The sequence below is a fragment of the Bemisia tabaci genome, chromosome 1 (assembly GCF_918797505.1).
Source record: "Bemisia tabaci chromosome 1, PGI_BMITA_v3".
Lineage (NCBI taxonomy): Eukaryota > Metazoa > Arthropoda > Insecta > Hemiptera > Aleyrodidae > Bemisia > Bemisia tabaci.
The window spans coordinates 63,631,848-63,653,290 of record NC_092793.1 but is presented as its reverse complement, the minus strand read 5'-3'; the positions used below and the strand labels follow the sequence as shown (position 1 = coordinate 63,653,290).

Below are 21,443 nucleotides of genomic sequence, written 5' to 3'. Positions count from 1 at the left end.
CAATATGATATCATACACAGAAAAAAAAAAAGTTCCAAAATGCTCAAATTTAGGCGCGCTGCACATTCTGAGGCTTAATTTTCATCGCGGACACCAGAGAAGTGACGCTGAGAACCCGACAATCAATGTTCACCAGAATTAAGCCGCGCTGGGCCCGAGTTCCCAAGCGGTCACCCATCGAAGTTCTTCTAACTACGCCCGACGTTGCTGAACTTTGGTGATCACCCGAGTGTCACTGCCACTCCGCCACGGCAGCTCGCGTGGGGGAGGGAGCTAATTTAGCACTGATAAACGTCCCCAGATCTGGTTCAATGATTAGAAGCAATGATGTTCTTGCAATTCTGTACATCATTCAAGTTTCACAATGAAGGATAAAGAAAGCTAAAATCGTCAGCTTCCGAATGGTACCTTGGTTTTTTGTAGTGTTAAAAAATCTTGATTAAAAAATACGAATCTAAGTCGGAGATGAAACCTTGTATTTTGGCTACTCTTTTTTCCAGGAAGGCATCTCTTAATTTTCCCCCGTCATTTTTGGGGAGAAATTGGTCACTCTGAACATTACCTGAGAGACCTGTGTCTCATATGACACATTATGAATCACACCTGTCTCAGTGAAAATTCATGGTTGTCAAATTTGGTCATTTATCATAGCTTTTCAAAATTACCTAATGAAATTATCGTGTTTTTCCATGGCAGATGCCACCGTCTGACAACAAGTTCTCTTTGGGTTATAACGTTGCTCCGGTTTTTTGACTTAATGATTATTTTAATATAAACATTGATTGATGATAATGTCACGAGATCGATGAACATGAACAACATGAAGAAACGTTTTCCGCCAAAAATATCGAAAATACCCTCATTTTATGTTAAAAAAATAAATAAAAATTCGGCAACACTGCTTCGGAAAAATCACAACAGCCTTTAATTGCGTTTCCATACGATTTCAGAGTCGTATTCAGCCTGTAGACCGATGTACAAGTCTATTTAACCATGATGCACCGGACTAATAGTCCAGAATTCGTTGATTTTAGCATATAAAAATGAAAAATTGGAAACGCTGTAGAGCCGAAATGAAGTGTCACATCAAGTTAAAACTTTGCCTGGAAGTGTGCCTTACCATAAGCCTTTATTTGAGCCTTGTCCGATTGACCAACACGGTTATCCAAAAAGGGGCTAAAAGACACCCCTTTTTGGCGAGGCTCTTTGGAAAAGCTATGATAAATGACCAAATTTGGCAACCACTAATTTTCACTGAGACAGGTGTAATTCATATTGTGTCATATGAGACACAGGTCTCTCAGGTAATGTTCAGAGTGACCGAACTCTCCTCAAAAATGACGGGGGGAAAATTAAGAGATACATACATAAAGTCGCTTTTATAGCGCCGCCTCGCGCTCTGCGACGCCCAATCGTCATTGCCCCCTATCCTCCCAGAGATCATCAGGCAATTGGCACCTTCTGATCTCCTCCTCCACCCCTTGTCGCCAACCTTTCACAGGACGTCAAAGCCGTCGCCTTCCGGGAGGAACCCAATCGAAGACCTGCTTGGGCAACCGGTCGTCTGCCATCCTTCGCACATGTCCATACCAGACCAACACCTTGGACCTGATATCGTGCACGATGTCCTTCTCTACACCCATGATCTCGCGTACTTTTACATTACGGATACGCTCTCTTCTTGAGATGCCAGCAGACCTCCGCCAAAAGTCCATCTCAGTTGCCCTAAGCATGTCTTCAGTTCTTTTCTTGAGTTGCCAGACCTCACTCCCGTAAGTTACGATACTCTTCACGATGACGTTGTAAATTTTCCTTTTGGTCTCCTTGGAGATACTCTGGTCCCAGAGAACCCCATTTAGCATCGCGATAGCTTTCCTGCCTTGCACATTCCGATCTTTAATAGCCCGATCCAAATTTCCGTCCTTAGTTAACCAAACTCCTAGATATTTATACTCTTCACAGTCCTGAATTTTCCGACCATCCTCCAATTCAATGCTTTGCTGATCACCACCGATAACCAACTTCTCCGTCTTAACCACATTTACTTCCATTCCCCACTTTCGGTATACTTCCACTAGCTTCCGCGTCATGTAATTCGCATCTCCTTCGTCCTGAGCTATTACCACCTGATCATCAGCAAAGCACAAAGTATAAAGGGTGCCATCTTCACGTAGCGGGACGCCCATTCCCGAACAGCATCTTTTCCATTCCTTTAAAACTTCTTCCAGGTACACGTTAAATAAGGTTGGCGACAAACAACACCCTTGTTTCAGTCCTTTAGTAATTAAAAACCCCAACGATAAGTCCCCATGCGATTTAACCCTGGAAAAAGCCCCACCATAAAATTCCTTAATAGCACTAATTAGTCCCCCACTAAAACCCCTTTTGTTTAAGGCTTCCCAAAGTTTCATCAATGGCACACTGTCGCAAGCTTTCTGGAGATCCACGAACACTAGATGTAATTCCTGGCCAACTCCCTTCTTTTTCTCGATGACGTGGATGATGGTAAATAAGTGATCAATCGTTGACCGACCGGCTCTGAAACCTGCTTGCTCTTCCGCTTCATGTTCTTTCCACTCCTCTTCGATTTTTGCTTTCAGGATTTTTCCATACACTTTGCTTAGGGTACCTGCAACCGACAGTCCTCTATAGTTATCACACTCATTCTTTCTACCCTTCTTCTTGTATATAGGTGACACCCAAGACTCTTTCCATTCTGTCGGTACCTTTCCACCGTCCAAGCAATCTTGCATCAGGTATCTCAACCGTTGAAACAGCTTTCAGGTTCCACACTTGATCAACTCAGCAGGAATATTTCCCGGACCCGGAGCTTTATCGTTCTTCAGCTCTCGTACGGCCTTTACCACGTCCTCCGTATGGATCTCCAAGTTATGATTATCGTTAGTATACTCCAAGCTTACACCTCCATCTTGAAATTCAGGTCGCCTTTCTGTCAGTAAATTTTTAAAATAACCCTCCAGTTTATCAATGGATATCGGAGATATCAAGTCCCGCTTCATGTCCCTTCGCAGCCCTTTCAGCAACTTCCAGCTCTCAGTGCTTTTCCTTCCTCCTATGTACGTGTCTATTTTGTTACAGCTCCTCTCCCAAGATTCGTTCTTTTTCTTGGTTATGAGCCTTCGTACCTGCGTCTGAGCTTTTTTATACGCCTCTTTGTCTTCTGTTTTTTTAGAGGAAAGGAACTGATGATATTTTTTCCGTTTCTCCTGAATCTCCTTCTCAATTTCTTCGTCCCACCAGTAAGGTTTTTCGCTAACTTTCCTATCATCAGCGACACCAAGAGTCTCCATTGCTGCCGAGTGAATGCAATCCTTCAAGAACTGATACTGCTGTTCGGTATCACCGTCCCTTGATTCGCCCAACTTCTCATCCAAGCGCTTTCCATATAAAGCCCTTACACTTGGATGCTGCAAGCTGTCAATATTATAGTTCACAAGCTTGACACGATCTTTTTGTTGGTGAACCTGTTCCTGTGCTTGCCTGGTCTCCTGGCTCCCTTTCACTGGGAAAGCTATTTTCGCCCCGAGGAAATAATGATCACTGCCGCAGGAAAGACCTCTCCACACTCTAACTTGCTGAATCTTCATTCCCGTGTCTTGTCTAACAACCACATAATCAATGATTGATTTCAATCCGCGAGTAGACTGAACCCAAGTAAATTTATGGATATCCTTGTGTTGGTAGAACCCATTGAGCACCTTCATGTCCCTTTGCTCACATACGTCAATGATAAGGGCTCCGTTATCATTTAGTGCCGCCTCTCCGAAAGGGCCGACGATCTTACTTTTAATTTGACGTCCTATTCTACCATTGAGATCTCCCAACACAATGATTTCCCTCCTGGATCCAATCTTGCCGATCTCCTCGTTCAATTCTTCAAAAAATTGGTCCTTCACTGCGACAGTAGAATCATCGTTGACTCCATACACTCCCAAAATGGTGATTTTATGGCCAAACACTGCCATATTCATCTTTATCATTCGGGGGTTAATAGCTCCCCATGTAGTGATGCACTTCCGTAGGTTCTTGCGAATAAGAATTGCAACACCCTGCTGAGCTCGCTGATCTTTTTCCACGCCACTATAAAACAAATCGTATTCCTTTACACTTACAGAGCCTTGTCCTTTCTTCTTCGTTTCTGTTAATACTGTGACATCAAATCCGTGACTCCCTATCTCCGATACCACTTCCGTCATTTTCGTAGAAATTCCTTGTACGTTCCATGTTCCAAAAACCATCATCCGTTTACGTAATTTTTTCCGATAAATCCGTTTATTTCCATTTGTAACGAGGCAATTGTTATTGGGTCTTTTAACAGTATTTCTTTTTCCGAGTATCGGGGAGTTAGCCCGATGACTCAACCTCCAACCTGGAGGACCGGGGTTTGATTTCGGAGTTTCCTCTCCTAGACAGGTTGCTTCCACTACAGCTGAGAGCCCTGTCTGCCCTTCCAATGAGTGGTTCATACGCCTTGAAGCCGGTGACCATCTCCACTACCCCATAAGGCAGGGGTTACCAGCCTTATTACAAAATTAAGAGATGCCTTCCTGGAAAAAAGAGTAGCCAAAATACAAGGTTTCATCTCAGACTTCGATTCGTATTTTTTAATCAAGATTTTTTAACACTACAAAAAACCAAGGTACCATTCGAAAGCTGACGATTTTACCTTTCTAACGACATGTTTGTTTTTCATTTTGGTGCATTTGGGCGGCGAGAAATTGACTTTGACTGGAACCACCCGTTTTTCTTCGTTTTTGGACATAGTTTCGAAAAATTCCTATGTGCCGGCGTTGAGTTGCTCAAAATTCAAAAGTTATTATACCAATAGAAAGCTGAGAGTGTGGTCTTTCTAACGGTGTACATGTTTTCTTTCTTAATTTCAAAAACGGCCGAGATAAATGCAAGGGAACCGGCCGTCCGAGTTGGCGGAAATTTCCTTGAAATGATTGCAGTAAAATTCAGTTTATAGGCGGCCAGTTGCTCCGAATTACAAAACCTATAGACCGTTATATTAGAAAGCTGAAAGCAAGAGCTTTTTAACGGTATAATTGGATTTTAGTTTGCGATAAGATTTGTTCCTGCAAAAATGGAAATCTCTTCGATTTCGTGATTTTTTTGAGAAAAAAACCTAGAAGTCGATATATTTTTCGAGGAGCTCGAACAACACATTTCGATTTTTGGCTAAAAACATAGTATTTTTACCCTACTTGAAGATGCCGAAGAGATCGAAGATGTACATTCACTTATCATATAACTTCCCTTCAACGGAGCCGTGGGGGGTGTTGAATGAGATGAGGGTGTGTCAACTCCCTGATGACCTGTGGGAAGACTGAGTTTTGTGGCGATTAGGCGTCGCACAGCGCCAAAGAGCGCTATAAAAGCGACTCATATGTATATACAGGGTGATCCAAACCACCCGTCCACTATCTTTTTCTCGAAAACGGCGGAGAATTGAGCTCCGGGACAAAAACTTTCATTGGGTAAATCGACCCCAAAGAATCGAATGAAAATATTTTCAGCCCCCCAATATGGCTCCTTGGGGGGGGGAGGCTCCTCCCCCCCCCCCCGCTTCTCGCAATTTTCAAATTGGAAGGGTATGTTTTGACTTAGGATTCGGAATCTACGGTAAAAAATAGCCCCCGAACAGGTACGCGCAAGGATGATTGCGAGGTCGATTTTCAGGGCAGTTATGTAAAAACGGGGCCCTGTAAAAATGATCAAACGGCTGCTCTCTATTCTCTTCTGAAATTTCTTGACGAGTCACGATGCCGAGGGCACATTTCGGACTTCTCAAAAGTTTAAAAAATGCCTTTTCTTCTTTCATTTCAATCCACCCTTCACGGACACGACATACATACACGCACGCACATACACAAATGTCTGGCCCACGATAGCTCCGTCAACGGAGAGTCAGAAGGGATGAAGGGGGTGGCCGTGATGGAGATCTCCAAGATTATGGAGGAGCAGGCGGGAAACCTGATGCAAACTGTGTTAATGTCAGAACAATAGAACTCCGTGCATGGCTCGTGACTGGTGAATAATCTGAACGCTTACGGGTCAAATCCCTAACAAAATTTCGAGACATGCAATTCGCAACGCTCACCACCGATCCTGGTCACTCGCTGCTACTGGCGCAAAAGGGCGCGGGCGGGGACCGCGGAGGTAGCTCAGCTGGCGAGTGTGATCGGTCAAGAGAAACGAAGTTCGATGAATCGAAGTCGGGCAAGAGCCGAGTCCCCTTCAATTTGCTCTGATATTACTGAAAATCGATTTTTGAGGTTTTTTACAGTTCTTTCATCGCTTCACTGGTACTTACTTCACTATAAGGAGGACGAAGAGAAAAAAGTAGTAAAGACAGGACGGGGAGGAAGAGGCGAAGCAGAGGCAGGGGGAAGAGCAAGAGGAAGAAGGAAAAGAAGGAGGAGAAGAAGGAGGAGAAGGGGGCGCAGTAACAGCGGGGGCACGGGGAGAAGACGCAGGATTGCAGGAGGACGAGGAGGGACTGAAGGAGAAGGAGCAGGAGCAGGAGAAGAAGGATGAAGAAAAGGAGGAGGAAAAAGAGCAGGATGAAGAGATTGAGGAGGAGAAAGAGGAGGAGAACGAGAAGTAAGAGGAGGGGGTCGAAGGAGAGAAGGGGAGGAGCAGGGGTACAGATGAAACAGAAGGAGAAGGTGGAGGATTGGAAGGCGAGGGATGAGGAGGGAAGAGGGAAGAAAGCATTTCCACGTTCGATTGAAAAAGATGTACGTTGTGTTTTTCAATGGTAAGTGGTTACCTGTAACGGGTGCTTCGATATCTATCATGGTTTTCTCGGCGCGGAGGAGCTGGGCGCCGTCGTTAACGATGCGGAGGGCAGCTGTCTCGTCTATTCGGCCCTCGAGGATGAAGTGCTGTTTGAGGACGTCAGGACGCGGCTTCCCCGATCTCGAGTCGAACACTTCGGCCACTGTTAACTTATGACTCGGTGGAAACGGCACCGCTGCAACACAATGATAACACAAAATGGTTAGATCTCGCATTTTGACTGGAATTGAGGACCAATAAAGGCAGAGTTCGGCCACTGTGTTTCAACAAGATTGGCGGAAACCGTAGGTGAGAACGGGTGATAGAATTTTGCTGCCGACCTTCAACGTCTATCACCGGCTCTGCTTACTACCAACCTTCTCGTAGTGAGAGGACTGTAATAAAAATGAAAATGAAATTTCATCATTTCTATGCGTATTTAGGTACCTTAGGTAAAAAAAAAACCGTACTTGAAACCTGTGTATTCATCCTACCGGCGTTCCTGATTTCTGAGAACAGCAATATCTCAAAATCTATTTGTTCAATTTCATTCGACATGGGCATGGAGGGCCATATTTACGGTCACCTCGTGTACCTAAAGTGATTTAAGGGTTCGTCAAAATTTGAAGCTAGGGACAAAAACTAAACATTTTTCAACTTACCAAAATCCACACCCTGAGCTGATTTTGTAGGACGAAGGATTTGGAACATCTGCATTAACACAGATAAAAATACGTATCGATCACAACCAGTATCTTATTTCTTTAAATTCTTAAAAGATCATTGGACAAGACTCAAAATTGGAGAGATAGGGGTCGTCTAAAGTGGGCACATATTACGTCAAAATTACGACGCGAGTTGTTTTCTGAAGATCGAAAATTTATAGTATGAAGTGCCTGTAGTTCATAGTAAATTAGGAACAGTGGAATACCGGGCACGGTTCCTTTTAAACAAATTTTATTTTTCTGTAGATTACCCGCGATTTTGTTTGATAGAGGTGTCATGGAAGATTTCTTGATTGAAGAGTTGAAAACTGCAAGATTGTAAGTGGGGCCGTTTTTTTATTTTCAATATTTTCTATTTTTAAGGTTAAAATGGAAGCAAAAGCCAATGCGTGACGTCACCAAAACCCACCGCCTTCTGGTCAAATTAGGTTAAAACTTCTTGTATAATAGTCCTTGACAAATAAATGAGTGTCCTCGAAAGATTCAAACCCTGCCTTAATGAATTGCAACCCCCTTATGCGGTGTTGCCAAGTTACGTAGCCGATAATGACGCGGCTGGCGGGGCACTGTAGATGTTGAGTTGCAATGATCACCAAAAATTATGAAAACCCTTACCATAATACACTGTGTAGCTAATTTTAAAACTAGCTGATCAAAGCATGCGCGGTTGCTACATTTTCTTCTCATTGAAATTGCAAAATTTGGCCAGAAAATGTCAATTTTTTATTTGGTTAAAACCAGTAAATACTTATTTTTCACACGGAGTTTTTCTCCGTGTGTTTCTCTTTCGGCGGTGGGCACTGATGGATTTAGTTCGCCTAAATTTTGTCGTGAGAACTGAATATTTAGTTCACCGGGCGGACGAGTTTGTGCAGGAGACTGATGTTCGAATATAGGGGTCAGTTCTCCAAGGTGAAGGGATTCAGTTCTGAGCACTGAAATTTCGGTAACTCCGGCTAGGCTTAAACGCTTTTGCAACGGTAATAACGGTCGCGAGCTCTGAGAATGAGAATGCATGCCGTGAGCTTTGAATCCGATCGTGGAAATTAAGAGAATAATTTAAATCACAAGTGCATATAAGTAATGATATTTAAATTTGCCGCGATTGTGTTCAGAGATACGGCAACCTTTTGGACACGATGGAGCTGGGTGACTGAGAAATTTAGCTTAGGTTAACAAAAACGCCATGTCAGTTCTATTAATCTGTTTTCTGTGATCAACCTCCTTTGTTGACGTTCACGCTTGTGTAATGTCGAATGCTTCATTTTGTCTCAAATCATCTCTCATATCCCTGAATAATTAAAAAACAGTGCTGAGTTTTTGTATTTGAAAACTCTGAATTGTGTGTCTCATAGCTTATCGGTTACTGAAAGTACTGAGGAACCTCCATGTGCCTATTTGTTTCTCAACCTTGTGCCTCCAGGATCAAGTTCGGTGCTGGTTGCAATATGTAATTTCTACCAAAGTCATGGTAACGAAGTGAAAATGTTAACGTATCTGTACAAACGGGAGACTATCTTCTTCCGAATGAATTCTGCAGATTGTGTTTTTCTCACGTAACCGAATGTCACAGATCCAGCTTGTCTCGTTCCAATGATTTTGTATAACAATTGAAGTACTTATGTTTCTCAGGTAGTTTTCAGTAATCCCCTTTGTTCTTTTCAGTTAGTTTTCTTGTTTAATGGACCTGTTCTCCAGAATTTAATAGGAGTCTGGTTCAGAGAGATACCCATCGGTATAAACTCAAAACATCTTCCTCCTTAAAGAGTATTGGTAGCTGTACGGTGCCGGACACGGGAGCTGTCAGCATCAGTTTCCGGGTGCAGATTTCGAAACGACGGTGGTGGCGCGACTGCGGATTGCACAGGAGTTAGGGCGCTCGGATGACGTAAACAATAACTTTTGCCGCGGGAAAAAGTAAAGAAAGGTGGTTGTATATAATTCTTATCAGCTCTTGTGGTGTAAAGTGAAGCCATAATGTCTTTGATTGATGTTGGTTACGTGATATTAAAAGAGCCGATTGGGTAAGCACGTGTTTATACTTTTCATCGTCTTCAGCTGAATTTCTGAGGGGAAAAATAATAACTGTCGGTTTACAGGTACGATGCAAACCAAATCTTTCCGAAGATCCTGCATGGTTGGACCCCAAAGATTCAGTGATCACGGCATTCAGCAATGAACCTCTGTCACTTCACTTTTGCCATCTTACCGAATACCAATTTTAGTAAAGGATCTGGAGATAAGCTTTTAAAAAGGATCATTGTCTAGTATAGTAAAAAGTAGTAAATTTTACACTCTTTTGGGCTAAAGTACTTTAAAGGCTTTACCTCTGAAGTCAACGGTTTAAAGGAAAAATGAGAAAAAAGGTCTCTCATCATAAGAATTTTTGCCGCGGCCGTTTTTAAAAACCCATTTTTCGGTCACAGGAATTTTTTTTTTTTTGGACGAATTTTTTGATACCGATTGATGGGAAATTGTGCGCTCTTTAAAATGAGTCTGTTTGATTCTCGTTTAAGTCGAACAATTTTGGAATTACAAGCGATTTACATTAGCTCTAGGTATTTGGGACTATTGACTGGCACCGGACACGGGTCGGGATTTCGGGAACTGAAAGCGAGCCACACGCTTCATATAGGTATTGTTCACATATTCCCGCCATAGAATAAAAAATAGCTCAGCTATAGTCAGAAAATAGTCAGCTAGTTATTATTATTCTATGTTCCCGCGGAGCGCCCCAACTCCTGTGCCATCCGCTGTGCGCCACCACCGTCGTTTCGGTATCTGCACCCGGAATCTGATGCTGACAGCTCCCGTGTCCGGCACCGGTAGCCGGTTGATTTTTTAACCAAATTAATCAGCTGATAGCATCTTGCAGTCTTAGTATTTGTTTGAAAATTTAGCAGTGTTGGTTCATCTATTTCACCCAATAGTAGACACTGCATATAAGTTTAAGTTCTTACCTTAGCGATCGTGCAATTATTGTCAGGTGCACGCATAGTGCGCCGTTGCTTAAATACATGTTACCTCTACATATGGACTTTCATCTTACAATTTTTGAAATGAATATCAGTGGTGCGTCTATTATTTGATGAAAGGCGAATGAAAAATAAACGAGAAAGTTAAAATATTTCAATGTGTAGTGTATTCAAGAGATTCACATCCGACTCTCCAGAAACTGCATACCTTCTGATTCAATTGCAAAAATTGTCTGATGAGTCAGTGTTTTCATTTCATTCTCCGCTTTGAAACTGTCTATGTTCTATGCAATTGGGACGGATCAGGGTATTCTCACATTTTATTTTATAAACGACTCTAGTGCTCTTTCCAAGAGAGAATTAGTTTTAGCGTACCTACATTGATATGTCTCGAGTCCATCTAACTTCATATTCTGCCAAGAACTAGATATTATAATAAGTTGTGCAGTTCTGTAAACCCTCCTTGATACTGAAGTTTTAAGACGTTTATGCAGAATTTCCATCTGTATTTCATGAGACTGATCTTTATGAGTACTTTTTACTGCAATAATCAAGCTCCTTGCCGCCACATCCTGTTCAAACGCGATAAGGAGAGTTTACCATTACTTCGTCCATCTTTGTTTCATGACCGATACCTTAGAAAAAATGCAATGCATTCAGAAGTTGAATTTCGAGGGATAGAAGCGTTCTTGCAGATTTTCGAAGAGGAGTGCGCCGAAAAAATTGACAATACGGGCGCCTTAGATGTCCGTCAAAAGTTTAACTTGATCCTAACCATTTCCCTATACAAGTTGCATCCATCCCTTCCACTCACAACGCTTGTTAATCCTATACAGGGTGTAACAAAAGTACGTCCCACCCCTGCTAACTTTTGAACGGTTAGAGATAGAAAAACGACACTTTGGGAATGTTTCTATCTTAAAGGGGACCGTCTTCTAGGGGGGGGGGGGGGGGTGTCAAAATTTTTGTCTCCCCCTCAGGGGGGAGCGCGGGGGCCCGAACTTATTTCTCGAATGGTAACCCCTATCTTGTGACACATCATTCGAAAGAGCATAAAAAAACTAAGAATTTTGGCGCAAACCGCAAATCAATATCTTAATTTTTGACCGAGTTATGATAGGTCAAACGTCCAATTTGACCTATTTTCAAAAAATCATATCTCCGGTTCATACTATCGTAATGAATGAAATAAAACGGGAAAATTTACCAAATTGTAAGCACTTTCAAGTAAAAATCACAGAAATTACTTCAAACTAATTTTAAGGGGGGTTTCGGACCCCCAAATGCGTCATTTTAAAGGTCATATGATATTCTCGCGAAATGAGCCTATTTCCCCTTACTTTTCCTCAACATTATCTTAGTAAGTTCAAAATTAGTTCAACATTGCGTTTTCAAGTCCCCAAATTTTGAACAAAGTTTTTTAAAAAAATGAAATTTAAATGGTTGAAATGAATCACCTTAAATTTCGTTTTTTGAACTTCGCCCGAAATTTGGGGACTTGAAAACGCAATGTTGTACTGATTTTGAACTTACTGAGATAATGTTGAGGAAAAGTAAGGGGAAATTGGCTAATTTCGCGAGAATATCGCATGACCTTTAAAGTGACGTATTTAGGGGTCCGAACCCCCCTTAAAATTAGTTTGAAGTAATTTCTGTGATTTTCACTTGAAAGTGCTTGCAATTCAGTAAATTTTCCCGTTTTATTTCTTTCTTTACGATAATTTGAATCGGGGTTATGATTTTTTGAAAATAGGTCAAATTAAATTAAGATATTGATTTGCGGTTTGCGCCAAAATTCTTAGTTTTTTATGCTCTTTTGAATGAGGTATCACAAGATAGGGGTTACCATTTGAAAAAATAAATTTGGGGGCCCCCGCGCCGCGCCTCCCCCCCCCTTGAGGGGGGGACAAAAATTTTGACACCCCCCCCCCCCCAGAGGATGGACCCTTTTAAGATAGAAACATTCCCAAAGTTTCGTTTCTATATCTCTAACCGTTCAAAAGTTACGAAGGGGGGGGGGGGGGGGTTCGGACTCTTGGGACACCCTGTATAATACAGCGTTGGGTAAAACTTGGGAAATGGATCCTTTAGAGGTATTAGAGCGATTAACTACCACCAAAAATTCAATATACGGAAGATAATATGCGGTGATTTCAGTCAATTTTGAGGTAGATTCGCAAAGGTGGATTGAAATATTCAACTTTGATAAGGGAATCGCGTTTAATCGAAAAGAAGTTGCCAACTGGGCCCCATATGCAGTACAAAATACTTCGCCGCACAAATTCAAGTCCCTACTACCGCAGAGGGTCCTTCAAGGTCTTTTAAACACATCATGTTATAGGTTGAAATAAATGTTTTCTGAAAGATTTCGACAAAAAATTTAAGGGCAAAAATTTTGTCCGTTTTGACGAAAGTATCATGAACGAGTACCTACAGCACAATTGACCTGGTTTCACCTGATAAATAGCCAAAAGCGCGCATCCTCCAGAATGGCACATCTAAAGTGATCGTAGAAGAAAGTGAAGATAGCCAATCCGAATAGATTTTGACGAATGGCGATCTTCAAGGCCTAAATGTCGTCCTTCTTACCATACAGGGTGTCCGGAAGTTAACGTACTTAACTTTCCGGATCGCTTTTTCGGCTCAAAATAAGACTTTTTTTCCTATACACATATGCCCGAAAACGCTTCATACGTGAGCTATGCGCTTCCGAAGTTGCCATTTTTTTTCGTTCAAATTAATATAGCTCCTCTTCATTTTTTCATAGGTGGCTGAAACTTTGTCTAAGGGGGTATTTTTTAGCGCTCTATTCATTTTTTGTGTTTTCAAGGACGCACGTCTTTGAAAAATGACGTCACAAGCGTTCCCGAATTTGAAAATTGCGATAACTTTTTTGGTAGATGATATTTCGAAAAACTGATTACGGTACGTGAAAGAGCGTAAAAAATCAAGGGGTCAAGCCACTGCACAAAATTTTCCAGAAACGCGTTATTTCGACGCAAAAGAACTTTGAAAAATTTTAAGATTTTCGAAGCTCATTGCTGTGTAGGCAACTTTTACTACAAGGATTGAAAAATTGCCTACAGAGCTGGGTGCTGGGTTTCAAAAACCTCGAAGCTATTGAGACGGCTCTTGACCTTTCCCTCACACTTTTTCCAGGCTTGGGACTGGCCCGAGCATCATCCTACGAAAACTGCGGTTAGGCGGCGATATTTTTGGTATCAAATATCCACCGAAAAATCATACTCAGAGGCTTATCGAAAACATGGTTTCAAAGTGTGGAAGTAATTCGGGTTTCACATCCGAAGTACTTCGGTTCTCACATCTGAAATACTTTAGATGTAAGAACTGAAGTTTCAGATGTGTGATCCAAACCTCAGCAGCTGGACCTTAAGTGTTCGGATGCTCAATCCGAAAACTTTAGAGATCCATATGACCTAAACTTTGGGTCCCACGCACGAAGTTTATTCCTCCGTGCAGTATCTCATGCAATCCGTAGTGCGTGCTTTTCTCCATGAAAAGAAATAATTTGACAAAGACGAAATTCGATGAAGATATTCAAATAGTGAAACAATGATAAGACATTGATTGCAACTGCAAGATTATTGATGTGCTGCGAAATCGGTAAATCAAAATGTGAGGAGGAAAAAACCATCAGATTTCAATTTTTAATCTGATCGAGAGCTCATAACGCTGCCACGTGCTGTGGGAGGTTGTGAGAGACCATAATGCACATTTGTGGAGTGCAAATGAAGAATTTCTACCCACTGAAAAAATTATTTAAAAAATTCGGCTGATGCGACCTCTGAAAGTTGATCAATTGGCCTGAAATTTTGTACGAGGCAGTTCTTTTACTAATGCAGAACACCCCCTCCCCCCTCACTGGAGGTAACTTATCCGCATTTTTTGGGTTTGTTTTCTGTTCTTTGTTATTTCTATTTTTTAATACGAAAAAATCCGCTTCATAGCTATTCTCGCGCTACTGTGTAATCATTTCGAGCGACAGTACACACATTGGCAAGCATCAACATACGTAAATGAATTAAATTTAATCTCCGAACCTTTCACTGCACCCAAAGTACTTACAAGATCTGCCATGGAACATGAAATAAGAAATTCGATGAATAAGTGCAGAGCAGATATCACGAATCTCTGCATTGAGAGGAGCGGCGTTGAACAGCCCCGAACATTCAAAAGTAATTATTAAGGCAGGACTTGTTAAACTTATGCTAAGAAACTACCACACTGTGAAGCCATGTTTTCGATAAGGCTCGACGAAAAACTCGAGAAAAGCGACGACAACGTCTCTCTTGAAAAGATACAACGCATGCGTCGCTGTAAAAGGCTCCCATTTTGAACAAAACCTGTGATTGACCTGTTACATTCAATTTTACTGTTGATATCGTCCATTTATTATGCAAAAAACAAATAAAAAAAACTCAATAAAAAACCAATACCAAAAATATCGCCGCCTAACCGCAGTTTTCGTAGAATGATGCTCGGGCCAGTCCCAAGCCTGGAAAAAGTGTGAGGGAAAGGTCAAGAGCCGTCTCAATAGCTTCGAGGTTTTTGAAACCCAGCACCCAGCTCTGTAGGCAATTTTTCAATCCTTGTAGTAAAAGTTGCCTACACAGCAATGAGCTTCGAAAATCTTAAAATTTTTCAAAGTTCTTTTGCGTCGAAATAACGCGTTTCTGGAAAATTTTGTGCAGTGGCTTGACCCCTTGATTTTTTACGCTCTTTCACGTACCGTAATCAGTTTTTCGAAATATCATCTACCAAAAAAGTTATCGCAATTTTCAAATTCGGGAACGCTTGTGACGTCATTTTTCAAAGACGTACGTCCTTGAAAACACAAAAAATGAATAGAGCGCTAAAAAATACCCCCCTAGACAAAGTTTCAGCCACCTATGAAAAAATGAAGAGGAGCTATATTAATTTGAACGAAAAAAAATGGCAACTTCGGAAGCGCATAGCTCACGTATGAAGCGTTTTCGGGCATATGTGTATAGAAAAAAAAAGTCTTATTTTGAGCCGAAAAAGCGATCCTGAAAGTTAAGTACGTTAACTTCTGGACACCCTGTATACTCAATCGTTGATCCGCAAATACAGGGTGTCCCAAAAGTCCCTCCGACCCCTTCTAAAATTTTGACCTAATCAATATTTTGAAACGAAACTTTGTGATTGTTCATACTTCAATGTTACCGGCGTCCTCCAAAATTTTCACCCCCCCCCCCTCATGCGGAGGAGCTACGGACCCCAATTTTATTTAAAAAATAGCGCCCACCCCCTTCACGACAAATCGATCGAAAGAGGATAAAAAAAGAAAATTTTTGTCGCAAACCGCAAGCTAAAATCTAGATTTTTGACCAAACGGCGGCCGGTCAAAGTTCAAAATAATGGAAACTTGATATTTCCGTTTTAGTTAACGGATGGGGACGAAACCTACTGTCCGAGATTTTTGGGACGAGAAAAACAATTCGGGCATTAGTTTTCCAGAAATGTCTGTCCTTTTCAAAATGGCGGCGGTCAAAATGGCGAGCAGGAGCGGTAAGAGAATATTCAGGCTGGTTATCGGCGGATTTGCATGAATCTTGGTGTCGGAGGGTATTTTGGCAAGAGAAAAACCAATCTTTCATTGGATTTTTGAAATTCTGCATTACTTTAGATTGGCGTTAGAAAAATGGCGGAAACTTGGTATTACGGAAGTTACGCCAAGAAAATTGACAATACGGGTGCGTTGGATGTCCGTCAAAAGTTTAACTTGATCCTAACCATTGCCCTACAAGTTGCATCCAACGCTACCACTCACGACACTGGTCAATCCTATACAGGGTGTAACAAAAGTCCGTCCGACCCCTGCTAACTTTTGAACAAATTGAGGTAGAAAAATGAAACTTTGGGAATGATCCTAGGGAACCATCTTTTGGAGGGGTCAAAATTTTGACCACCTCCCCCCTCAGGGGGGAACGGGGGCCCCCAACTCTTTTTTTTTTTCAAATGGCAAAGCCCTATCTTGTGATACCTCATTCCAAAGAGCATAAAAACCTGCGAATTTTGGCGCAAGCCCCAGATAAATATCTTAATTTTTGACCGTGATATGATAGGTCAAAGGTCAAATTTGACTTATTTGAAAAAAATCATAACTCCCGTTCAAATTGTCGTGAAGAAAAAAATAAAACGGGAAAATTTACCGAATTGTGTTCGCTTTTCAGTAAACCTTACAGAATTCACTTCAAACTAATTTTAAGGGGGGGTTCGGATCCCCAAATACTTCAATTCAATGGTCATTCAATTTTCCCGCGAAATCAGCCAATTTCCCCTAGATTTGCCTCCACATTATCTCAGTAAGGTCAAAATCAGTTCAACGTTGCGTTGAAATCCCCTTAAATTTCGGAGGAAGTTAAAAAAAAAACGAAATTTAAACGGTCAAATTTAATCTCCCTAAATTTTTTTTTTTTTTTTTTTAAACTTTTCCCGAAATTTGGGGACTTGTCAACGTAATGTTGAACTGATTTTGATCGAAGTGATTTCTGCAATTTTTACTTAAAATCGGACACAATTTGGTAAATTTTCCTGTTTTATTTTTTTCTTCACGATAATTTGAACCGGAGTTATGGTTTTTTGAAAATAGGTCAAATTTGACCTTCGACCCAAAATTTCGATCAAAGTTTTTTTTAAAAAAAAATGAAATTTAAATGGTTCAATTGAATCATCTTAAATTCCGTTTTTTGAACTTTGCCCGAAATTTGGGGACTTGAAAACGCAATGTTGAACTAATTTTGAACTTACTAAGATAATGTTGAGGAAAAGTAAGGGAAAATTGGCTCATTTCGCGAGAATATCGTATGACCTTTAAAATGACGTATTTGGGGGTCCAAAACCCCCCTTAAAATTAGTTTGAAGTAATTTCTGTGATTTTTACTTGAAAAGGCTTACAAAAATTTTGACCCCCCTAGAAGATTGACCCTTTAAAGATAGAAACATTCCCAAAGTTTCGTTTCTCTATCTCTAACTGTTCAAAAGTTACGAGTTTTTTATGCTCTTTCGAATGAGGTATTACAGAATAGGGGTTGCTATTTGAAAAAAAAAAGTTGGGGGGCCCACGTCCCGCTCAAAATTTTGACCCCCTCAAAAGATGGTCCCCTTCGAGATAGGAACGTTCCCAAAGTATCATTTCCCTAGCTCAATTCGTTCAAAAATTAAGAGGGATGGGGCGGACTTTTGTTACACCCTGTAAGTACGAGGATTCATGAAAGACTTTAAAGAGCATGATAGCACAGGATGAAGAACTGATATTTTCAGATGGTCCAACTACAACTGAGCAAATTACAATGAGGCAGTTCGGCTGGTGAGGGATTGACTTAAAAGCTATTGCACTGTATGTAAAATTTCACCAGAAAAACGATGAGCACAATAAAAAGTTTTGAAAAAAATTACTGAGGGGAGAAAATGCGATTTTAAAATCGTGCCCCTCAAAAACGTTAATTGAATCCGGGCCGTGGCGCGAACGCCGATTTTTGACGTCACACTTTAGGTGACCACCCTTGGTTTATTCCGAGTTAGTCCGAACAATATGGCTGCTGCCCGGTTTGTTTATTTAGCGAAAGGTTCTAGCTGTATATTGTGATTTAGTGGTAAAATTTGACGAGAAATTTGTTGAAACATTTGGTTTCGTCCGAAATTAACTCGTTCTTGATGAAAAAAGGCGTTAAAGTTCGCGAAATTTATTCACCGGGCGACCGCGAGTGAGCATCGGCTATCGGAAACGACGGGCTCGTAAACAAACGAAGATTGATAACAGGAAGGATCCAAACAACTCGGAATCTTTTTTTTTTTTTTTTGCTGGTTTAGTGGCTTATATTCCGTTGGAACCTACAGCCATCGATAGACAGTATTTATTGTCCTTAGACATCATGGGATTTAGGCACATCCATGCTCCAGGCTTTCAAATTTTCAGGGATTAAGGCCGAGTGGAATCTGTTTCTGCAGATCCACTCGTCAGTTCCATGAAAATTTGTCGCCACCACCGGGATTCGAACCCGGGACCTATTGGCCTAGAGTCAGACGCGCTGACCACTAGGCCAACCTGGCCGGCAACTCGGAATCTTTTAATTTTCTTTACCTTTAAACCATTTCTGACTTCTACAAAGCATCTGACAATCAGTTTTATCGTATTTTACAACCTGGAGCTAGAGTCTATCGGCTCATTGTGATGTGTATTCAGAGCATTCTGAAACAGAAAGTCAGTTCTCACAAGTTCACACCCAGGCATTCTTTTCTTGGATCATTCGCTTTTCATTTTCGCCTCAAATCAAGTGTTTTGTAGTTTCCTCATCTGAAGTATGTGGTTTTGAATTCATACAAGAGTTTGAAGTTCACATTTTTTTGGCATTAAAGCCTGTTGAGCCCTCAAACTTTACCGATATGATTACAGTTTAAGGTTCCTCTGGTCCGTACCAAGTGATTACACATCAAAGATGTGTCTTATGGTTCTTCAAATTAACAGTTCAGAAGTAAATTAGAGACTACAGTAACTTAATCCACTCCTGCCCTTTCCTTCAGTGTTTGTTCGTGTCTGTTCTTTATGCGTTACCACTCTCTAGTGCATACACTGGTAATGTAGGTTACATAGGTATAATCGCATATTTTCTACTAGCAGTACCTTCTCTTAAGCGTTCTAATTTGGCAAAGAAATTCCACCAGTTGCAGAAAATTGTGTGCGTAATGAATAAGTGAATATGAATACCTCCTTTTGTTGACTCAAAGTGTCTCAGATCCGTCTCAAGGAGGTTTTGCATGTAGGTGCATGATCAGTTTTGCCAGATGAAATTACTGCTCTAGCAGCTTCAAATTTATACTTTGATCTCTGATTCACTAACAAATGACACTTTATGGTGTCATATATATTTAATCGGTTCAAAGCTAATTCGACAATGAATCATCAAAGGTCCGATTGAAGAAGAAATTTTCCGGTGAGTGCCACGGCTGAATCAACATTCCAAGTAGACTTGCGAAAGGTATCAACCCAAACAGATTCATGAGGAAGTGATACCTATATGGTAAGTGGTAATTTTATTAAGGCTCTTTCATTTCTTAGGTGCGGTGTGCATTAAGAAGTTCTAAATCTTCTCATCTGCAGTTATATACTTGAAGAGGAGTACAACATGAAATGTAGGTGAAGTAACGAAATCGTGGGGATGAGGTAATCCTACAGCTTCTCTCCACTGAGACACGGATGGATGGAGTAATCTGAAAGCTTTAAGCTGGAAGTTGCCAATGATGGAGGTTCCATGGTGTTTTTCCTAACTTGAAAGATAAGGTTGTGCTGCAGGCCTTAAGCACTATGGAAAATTTGAAATATTGTGATTTTAAATGCAGGCTATACTTCATCTAAGAATATGGAAATCGGTCTCAAGTGCTTTCTCAGATAACTTTCAGAGTTTTTATTTTCATTTTTAAGAGACAATTATGAGATGATTATCCTACTATTCCTGGTATTTCTGATTGAGAGTCAACTAGTTCACTTGATGCATTCACTTTCGTTTCAAAGAATGAAATATTAGAGGTGACTCTCAAACACTGCAACCGAGAAAGGGCCTTTTTGCATCCAGTGCCGCAATTACGTATCGACTACGGTGTTCAAAACTTCTACTTTAAGTTTAGATTTTAAATGGAAAACAAGTCGACTTACTGCTCTACATATTCACAAAATTGTCTACACGTAGAAGATATAAATGTCGCACACATTTCAGAAATTTTGTCGAATAATTTTTCCATTAGGACATCAAGAGAAGCAATCAGACTAAAACTTAGTGAATCTAGGTAAGTACTTTCTCAGATTAGCCATGCCACTACTTTTCCTCGCTTTTTCATTAATCATTATCCACAAAGTTAAACATACTTAATCTAAATGTTACACTAAACTTGTGTGTTTAACCTGATAGTACCTCAGTAATTATAATTATCTTACCTGTTAAACTATATGATGCAATGAAAAAAATTTCAATTCGAGGCAGATGATCATTTCCTGGTTGATACCTTCGCAAGTCTAGTTGGAATGTTGATTCAGTCGTGGCACTCACCGGAAAATTTCTTCCTCAATCGGACCTTTGATGATTCATTGTCGAATTAGCTTTGAACCGATTAAATATAAATGACACCATAAAGTGTCATTTGTTAGTGAATCAGAGATCAAAGTATAAATTTGAAGCTGCTAGAGCAGTAATTTCATCTGGCAAAACTGATCATGCACCTACATGCAAAACCTCCTTGAGACGGATCTGAGACACTTTGAGTCAACAAAAGGAGGTATTCATATTCACTTATTCATTACGCACACAATTTTCTGCAACTGGTGGAATTTCTTTGCTAAATTAGAACGCTTAAGAGAAGGTACTGCTAGTAGAAAATATGCGATTATACCTATGTAACCTACATTACCAGTGTATGCACTAGAGTGGTAACGCATAAAGAACAGACACGAACAAACACTGAAGGAAAGGGCAGGAGTGGATTAAGTTACTGTAGTCTCTAATTTACTTCTGAACTGTTAATTTGAAGAACCATAAGACACATCTTTGATGTGTAATCACTTGGTACGGACCAGAGGAACCTTAAACTGTAATCATATCGGTAAAGTTTGAGGGCTCAACAGGCTTTAATGCCAAAAAAATGTGAACTTCAAACTCTTGTATGAATTCAAAACCACATACTTCAGATGAGGAAACTACAAAACACTTGATTTGAGGCGAAAATGAAAAGCGAATGATCCAAGAAAAGAATGCCTGGGTGTGAACTTGTGAGAACTGACTTTCTGTTTCAGAATGCTCTGAATACACATCACAATGAGCCGATAGACTCTAGCTCCAGGTTGTAAAATACGATAAAACTGATTGTCAGATGCTTTGTAGAAGTCAGAAATGGTTTAAAGGTAAAG

At 40.7% G+C, this 21,443-nt stretch overlaps 1 protein-coding gene across 7 annotated transcripts in view; it reads right to left on the bottom strand.

The window, feature by feature from the left end:
- LOC109040504 (serine/threonine-protein phosphatase 2B catalytic subunit 2) overlaps nt 1-21,443 on the bottom strand; it is a 415,824-nt gene that overhangs the window by 156,697 nt on the left and 237,684 nt on the right. For all 7 annotated transcript variants that reach the window (XM_072305187.1, XM_072305204.1, XM_072305201.1 and 4 more), the window contains one exon: nt 6,797-7,000. In XM_072305187.1, coding sequence (XP_072161288.1) covers nt 6,797-7,000 — 204 coding nt within the window. The remainder of the gene's footprint in view (nt 1-6,796; nt 7,001-21,443) is intronic.